The following is an 8,154-nucleotide window of genomic DNA, read 5'->3' on the forward strand; positions in this document are numbered from 1 at the left end:
GCTCAGATCTCCTCCCCTTCAATAGGTAAGTATCGCCATCAGTGGAAGAGCCAGGATTTTTATTCAATCAGAAACAAGATATCAACAGTACATTTGTATGTTTTATTAATAAATACTACTGATAGTCAAAATCATAATGAGATAACTGGACTGATGATTGCATCCAGCATGTCTTCTAACGGCATTTACAATATGACGAGAGAATTTTAAAAGGAGAGCAACTTGAGTAGGTAGTTCTACATTTTAGGTGTTAATGGACACTGAAGAACATGACTCAGAGAAGAATCATTGGTCTTTTGTTGCTAAATCTCCAAAATCTTTTCATTCATTGCTTGCCAGTTGCTGACGAAGGTTGGGCATAATTTTATACAAGTTGTTCAAAAAACTAATTCCAAAACAATGAAATTTTTTTATGCTCCATGAGTAAAAAAAGAAGAAAGATACAGGAATAGCAAGGAAAAGAGTTAAAGAGGCTCTTAAAAAGGTGTTGAAAAAACAGAAGACTGAGATTAATTCGTAGAACCCAAAATGATCATATCTGAATGTACGAAAAAAAAATAATGGCCACTTCCTAAAGCACTAGAAAGACTACAAAATTGCATCAATGAGGAGCAACAATGTGAAGGCCGGAGGATGCATATAGAAGGTATAGCTTGCATTAAAATTTTCTAAAAATTATGATGTGCGACAGAGAAGCGTGCTAACCTTTGCTAACCCTTTTTCTGGTTGCGAACATATCAAGGACTTAAATTTAAGTAAGCCAGCTTTGTATCTTACTTTCCTGTTTACCCATTTGCTCCACAACAGCACAATCATCAATTACTGCAGCTATAATAAAACTTCTTTAGATGCATTTCTCAAGGATGGAACCATATTCTCATAATAATGGAAGGAAGACAAGTAGATCTCTAAAATGTACATATCAGATCAAAATGGTGAAACTTGGACTGTTAGAAAGAGTTTACACAACATTCTTCACTAAGCACATGACTATCCATGTATCGGCCCAGCCACAGGGCTCTCGATTTGAGGCTCTTCTGTGACCTTCTGCACTTGGCCATCTTCCTTGGGAATGATCAGTCCATATCCTCCCTCTTTTCTCTTGTACAAAATATTGATCTCACCTACAGAAAAAAATTGGTTTCTTTATTAGCAAAATTTCTGATATCTAAGTACAAAAATCTAAAGAAAAGACACTTGTACCAGTTTCAACATTCCTAAATCCATAGAAATGGTGATCAACATTCTTCAATTGCTCTTGTGCCTCTTCAACTGTCAAAGGTGGCATTTCAAAATATTTTGTCCGCACAACCTGAGATACATAGTTCAAAGCATTGAGTGAATAAGATAACTATGTCAGAACAACATTTGTTACTGATGCCACAAAGCCACCATAATGGTTTCAAAACTTGCTACATGCAAGTAAATCACTAGACTGGATAGAATATCTACTAGCAGATCATTCCAATCTAGAGATACAAATAAATTACTGATGGCACCAAGTCACTATAATGGTTATTTTGCATATATATCCTTCAAAATTTTCTTATTTGCTTGTATGCTCCTCTAAAAGTGATATTTACATGTATATCTTTTAAGACACTGACTTTTTGTGTGAATACCTACCATTAAAATTTAAGCAATTTAAATGCAAAAAGACAAATTTTTGTATTCTAGTTTTCAAGTATTTCTATTAGTTAGCAATTTTATCTTTTTTTCAACTAAATTATTTGGACTTAATTAGAAAAGTAACTAGGAGGGTATCTACACAACTTATATATTTTGAGAGGTGTACATGAAAATATCAACTTTAGAAGGACACAAGTAAACAAGAGATAAGGGTATAGATACAAAACACCTTAGTTTCTAAATTTCTTCTTCATATTTCTTAGTTCTTACTTAGTATTCAATCTTGTCTTAGATTCATCAATTAAGACAATGCCACCAACAATTAACAAACTACCCATAAACCTCATATTAATTAAATATCTATAATTAATGCAAACAAAAATTTAGTAATGAAACCTGGTATAGAACTCTATTTATAGGAAAACCAAGATTTCAAGTATCGGAAGAAGGATTAGGATTGGTTGTAAAAAAAAAACGATATGTATCAGCCGTATTGATGGTATTAGCTATCCGTATCGGTTTATATTGTAAAATACAAAATTATAATAATAAGATATAAATATAAATTATTCATATATAAATCTAAAAATAAAAAAATAAATATTACTTTCTTAATTTTTGTCTCTCTTTCTACCACTCACTCTCTCTCCCTCATATAAATAAAAAATTCTTACTCTTTCCCTCACTAACTGTCTCTCATTCTCTCTCTTTATTATTAATTTTCTCTCCCTCCCATTAACTCTCTCTCTTATTAACTCTCCCACTACCACTCCCTCCCCCTCACCGACTCCCTTCTCTCTCATTAACTCTCTTTCTCTCTCTTCTCTTCTTCTCCCTCACCGACTCCCTCCTCAATCTCCTTCTCCGATTTTGTCTCCTCTCTCTCTTTCTCTCCCTCACTAACTTTCGCTCTCCCTCACTGACTCCCTTCTCTCTCGGTCTTTCCCTCTCCGATTATTCTCCAGCGATGCTTTTCCGACAAGCTTTGATGAGGTATTTTCTCTTTTTCTCTTTTTCTCTTACTCCCTCTGACGAGCTCTCTTTATCTCTCTCTCTCCTCTCTTTTTCTATTTTTTCCTTACTCTCCTCCCTTTTTTTCTCCCTTTCTCTCTCCCGATTTCGGTTAGTTTCGGTCAATGGCCGTGTCCAGAGTTTCCCAAAAAAAAGAAGGAAAAAAGAAAATCGGACACTGTAGGGCACGGGCGGGGACACGGGCGGTATTTTAGATATTGTTTAACGAGTCAGGTCGGGTCGGGTTCGGTCAAATGTTATTAACCCGGATCCAAACCCGATAATAAAACCTAAAACCCTATTGTTTCCTCACCTTCACTGTTGAGCGACGAAATCGTTCGATCGAAGCCCTAAAACCTTCAAGCAGCTGCTGAGCGAGCGCAACGGCCGATGGAGCGAGCGCGACGAGCTGAGCACGGCGAGGACGCAGGTTCTTCTCTCTCTCTCTCTCTTCCTCCCTCCCTCTCTCCTTGCCTTCCTTGTCTTTGTCTCTCTCTCCCTGTATCTTCCTCCCTCTCTCTCATTCTCTGTCTCTTCCTCCCTGTCTCTGTCTCTCTCTCCCTATATCTTCCTCCCTCCCTCCCTCTCTCTCATTCTCTGTCTCTTCCTCCCTCCCTCTCTCTCTCTCTCGCTGTCTCACTCTCCGGCTGTCTCTCTCTCTCTATCTCTTCCTCCCTCCCTCCCTTTCTCATTATCTCTCTCTCTCTCTCTCTCTCTCTCTCTCTCTCTCTCTATCTCTCTGTCTCTGTCTCTGTCTCTGTCTCTATCTCTTCCTCCCTCTCTTTCTCTCATTCTCACTTTGTCTCTGTCTCTCTGTCTCTTCCTCTCTCTCTCTCCCTATCTCTATCTCTCTGTCTCTTCCTCTCTTTCCCTTTCTCTCATTCTCTCTCTCTCTCGCTGTCTCACTCTCTCACTGTCTCTCTCTCTCCTTTCCTCCCTCCCTCCCTCCCTCCCTCCCTCTCATTATCTCTCTCTGTCTCCATCTCTTCCTCCCTCTCTTTCTCTCTCTCTCTCGCTATCTCTCTCTGTCTCACTGTCTCTCTCTCTCATTCTCTCTCTTTGTCTCACTATCTCTCTGTTAAATTATTTTAATTTATGTTAGTTATTTTAATCTTTGTTATTAAATTGTTAAATGATATTACATATTTGTTATCTGTTAAATTGTTAAATTGTTAAATGGTGGTGCTTCTCTAATCTCTATCTGTTAAATTGTTAATCTACTAATACATATCTCATAAATTATTAATCTGCTAACAATTTTACTTTAGATGTATCAATAATATATATATATATATATATTATTTCGCTGTGTCCTATGCCGTGTCCGTGTCCTATATTTTCAAAATTTGCCGTGTCGCCGTGTCCGTGTCCCGTGTCCGTGCTTTATAGGTTTCGGTCGATACGGCCAATCCCGACCCGAGACAGATTGAGTATCGGCTGATACCGAGGCCGAAAGTAGTCATTAATTGAAATTGGTCGAAACTTGGAACCATGAGGAAAACTATTCCTCTCCTTCAATTACCCTCACCTTAATTATAGTTTTATTATACATAAATTCGGTAGCACAGATATCTTGACTAGATGTACTCATTTATTCTCTAGAACCCACCACATCAATTTTCTGGGAAGTCGATCATAAATTTTTTATAAAATAAAAAATACCATATGGAAAATAAATCTTTTTCTTGCAATTCCCATCAATTGTCTTACTAAGTATTAATTAGATACTAGATAGCTTTTATAACCGCTTTATCTAGTGTAAAAAAAAACCAATCATTTTACATACATCAATTTGTTGTCTTAACTGTTGTTCAGTTATTTTCTCCCAAAGATCCATAGTGTGAACCATAAGAAGAAGATCATGGTGATAAAATAATACAAAATGCATGTTCTAATCATCTCTTGCATGCAAACTTTACTTTGTCAATCTCGACCAAGATAATACCATTACAAATGAAAATAGTTTGGATAAACTCCGATCCAACCCGCTTTCCGACCCGATTCGAATCGAATTTGAGTAAAACATTCCTATCCAATCCGAATATGGATTCAAATACAGGTCAGATATAATTTTATGGATATGGATATTAGATATCCATTTACCCGCATATTTTTTGAATGATTTATAATCTTTAGTTTGCTTATTTAAATGGAGAATATTGATATTGTTACTAATAATATGTTCCATATTGTTTGAAGAGATTAATTTTGTTAACTTTATATGCAATAATTTTTTTTGAAACTCTTAATATTTTGTGTTTATTGTCTCCAAAATTAAATGTCATAATTTGTTTAAAATTTGATCGACATCCGATTAAGATCCAAACCTATATCCAAAAATTATCTAATCTATATCCGAAGATTATCCGTATTTGTTTAGTTAATATATGGTTTTAAATTTTGTTATTCATTCAATATCCATATCCAGATCCATATTCGAATAAAAAATATGGATCTGGATATGAATTGAGCACTATCTAATCCAATTTCACCCCTAAATACTATAGTATGAGAAATAATCCTGTGTGCACATTCAGACCACACATCGCATGCTAATTTTTCATTTAACTTCTCTAGAGTATGAAGATACAAAAACAATTCTAAGTAATATTGAAATGGGAGATAAGTTCCAATGGCCTAAAACCGATTAAAGAAACAACCAACCATAACATCAAAACCTGAACTATGAACCACTAGCATTGACAGCAAGATCTGATGAAAACAAAAAATGAGGAGAATATGATATATGCAGCAATGTGATTTAAGTTTTACATAATCAGCTTATGCTTTTTTTTGTAAGAATCTTTAAGTATTCACATGTCATAAAATATGTGCAACAGAGCCCTTTTCCTTTTCTCTGTAATGTTTATTAAATTGAAAACAAAATAAAAGGAAGTACAAAGGGCTTGAAATTGAACAACAATAAGTACCACAACAGCTTAGAAGTTATGAGAACTAGCGTTGAAAATATAATAAAAGAGGAATGTAACCATGATGTGCATGAAGTTTCTTCAAAAGAGATCATGATAAAGCAAAGAATATACTCTCCATATAATGATCAAAAGAACAGCAAACCTTGTCCAGGACATCATCTTCCCCTTCCAATGTGTCCAACTCGGTCAAAACCTCATCTTCCTCTTCTTCCTCAACTCTCTGTGCCTCTGGTTCCCTAACATTATGGCGGCTAAACCCTTTCATGTGCCGTCCATGATCAGAATCTTTCTCCTTAATCTTCCTCAGCTTCCTCTGTATAATCGACGCAGCCAAGTCTATGCTCCCATAGCTCGACTCTGTGTCCTCCTCTGCACGAATCACCCCATGCTTCTTGCTAAACAGGGTAACCTGCATTTACCTCAAACACTGCCATCATACTTTCAAACATTACATGAATATTGAGAATGCCAATACAGGGCATGATAAAAGAATTTCTCACCTCACATCTGCAAAGCTTGGGACCTTTGCTGAACTCTCCACCACGGACAGACAGCCGGACGTCGACCTCCCGGACGAGATGGCTATGTTTCTGAACTGCCTTGCCGACCTTGTCCTCTATATGCTTCTTCAGCTTATCAGTCAACTGTTGCATCACCAAAACCGAATTTGAATAATGGGTTTGTTTACTTTAAAAAACAAAAACACACAAGTCTTGGAAATGTAAAGCAAACGGAGAAAAAAAAAATCATATTCGCCAGTGATTACCAACTATCGGTAACCAAAACACGACATGCTTACTTTGAACAAACACTAAGCAGGAAAAATAAAGAAAAAACGAAGCAAAACAGACCAAGTTGCCTCCTCCATTTACTACCAAACTACCGGTGGCAAAAACGCGAAATGGGTGGTACTTTCCACAAACACTTAACAGGCAAGAAAAAAAATCCAAAACAAAACAACGGGTAAACTCCGACTTACGTCGAGGTTCTTGCCCTGGACTATCAAGCGTACGGAAGAGAGAGACCCGTCCCACGACATGCGGACGGCGGCGAGTCTCTTCTTGTTGGCGGCGACGATCTCCTTCGGCTTGGCGAGCAATGCATGGCCGAGGAAGTCGGAGTGAAGAGAGAGGGCTGGGATCGAGGTCGTGTTCCTGGTTGTACGAGCGAGATAAGGGGGAGATTGGGGGTGGACGTTGGTGTGGCCCGTGACCCAAGCGACCGTAGCCATTGGCGTAGAGCAAGAATTGCGAAGGAGACCAAGAATGGCGAAGGAGGAGGGAATTAGATTTTAGAGGGGGGATATGGGAGGATGGCTTTGATGGGAGAAATGGGGTGAATCTTTGGATGAGAGCGGGGGATTTTTTTTGGAAGTCCACGTGGAGACTAATCCATTTGAGCATGTATCAATAAAAGCTGGCTGGATAGAAGAGGAGGATGACGACGTTGACAGGATAAAATCTTGGACGTAGCAAAATGTTGACATCCTCACAAAGTATTAGTATTGGGCCTACAAAGCCCAAGGCCCAAGCCCAAGGCCCATGTTTGATTCAATTCTAATTGGACTCAAGCTTGATTCATGATTTTTTAGAAACATAATGGTTATCATGTAGCAAAGAAATAGGATAGCCACTGATCAAGAGATCAGAGATGTAGAAGTGAGAGGATAAGGAAGACAAAGTTTGAAACTTGCTATTTGAATTTGTTGGGATTTACTTAACTAAGTTGGTTTGGGCTAGCCCCATGAGATATCTTACTTGGCTAATAAGTGTTTGAGTTAGACTTTTTGTTTATGAGAGTTTTTGCTTATACACTTATACACTTGTGAAAATAAAAGAAAAAGAAGACAAGAGAGAAAAAGAGATTTCTCTAGGGATCAAGGCACAATGATTTTCTTCTTCACATCTATAAGAGTGTTCTTGCATCAAAAATATTTCGGTTTCTCTATTGGAGGTGTCTCTAAACCTTAAAATTTGAAGTTAGGGTTATTAGTTTTATTGTGAATAGCATTCTTGTGATCTTGTAATTTTCAAAGGGAAAAATCATAGGACATGAAACCCTCCAATTACTTGCGAAGAAAGCATTCATTTTTAATGCTAAAGGTATGTCATTAAATTGATGTTCTCATTGTATTATTGGAAAACAAAGTAGAATTTTATTTTCACATACTTCTAGTAGAAAATATGATTTATTAGAATTTGTGCATTCCAATGTATGTGGGCCTATAAGAAAATAATCCGTGAGTTGTGCATTTTACTTTGTCACTTTTGTAGATGATGCTTCTAAAAAGGTGTGAGCATATATAATGAAGCACAAGAATAGAGTACTTAATATTTTTAAGCACTTTTATGCAAAAGTTAAAAGGAAAATCGAAAAGCTTTTGAAATGTATTCGGACAAATAATGGTGGAGAATATAGAGGTCCATTTGAAATCTATTGCAATGAGCATGGTATCCGATGTGAGAAGACAGAAAGTGACACTTCTCAACATAATAGTTTGGTGGAGCAGATCAATCCCACTATTTTGTAAAAAAATGAGGTGTATATTGTCACATGCCAAATTGTCAAGATCATTTTGGGA

General features: G+C 37.0%; 1 protein-coding gene across 1 annotated transcript; it reads right to left on the reverse strand.

Annotated features, from left to right (window-relative positions):
• Window positions 1-829: 829 nt before the first annotated feature.
• Window positions 830-7,001, reverse strand: LOC140798383 (ribosome-binding factor PSRP1, chloroplastic). Its single transcript, XM_073152188.1, has 5 exons — window positions 6,553-7,001; window positions 6,074-6,217; window positions 5,716-5,982; window positions 1,204-1,312; window positions 830-1,124 (listed from the first exon to the last, which is right to left on the reverse strand). Exons 1-5 carry the CDS (start codon window positions 6,802-6,804, stop codon window positions 991-993), a joined length of 906 nt encoding a protein of 301 aa, XP_073008289.1. The 5' UTR covers window positions 6,805-7,001; the 3' UTR covers window positions 830-990.
• Window positions 7,002-8,154: the final 1,153 nt, after the last annotated feature.

Source organism: Typha latifolia, chromosome 12 (genome assembly GCF_019914945.1).
Source record: "Typha latifolia isolate L0001 chromosome 12, TyphaL0001v2, whole genome shotgun sequence".
NCBI lineage: Eukaryota > Viridiplantae > Streptophyta > Magnoliopsida > Poales > Typhaceae > Typha > Typha latifolia.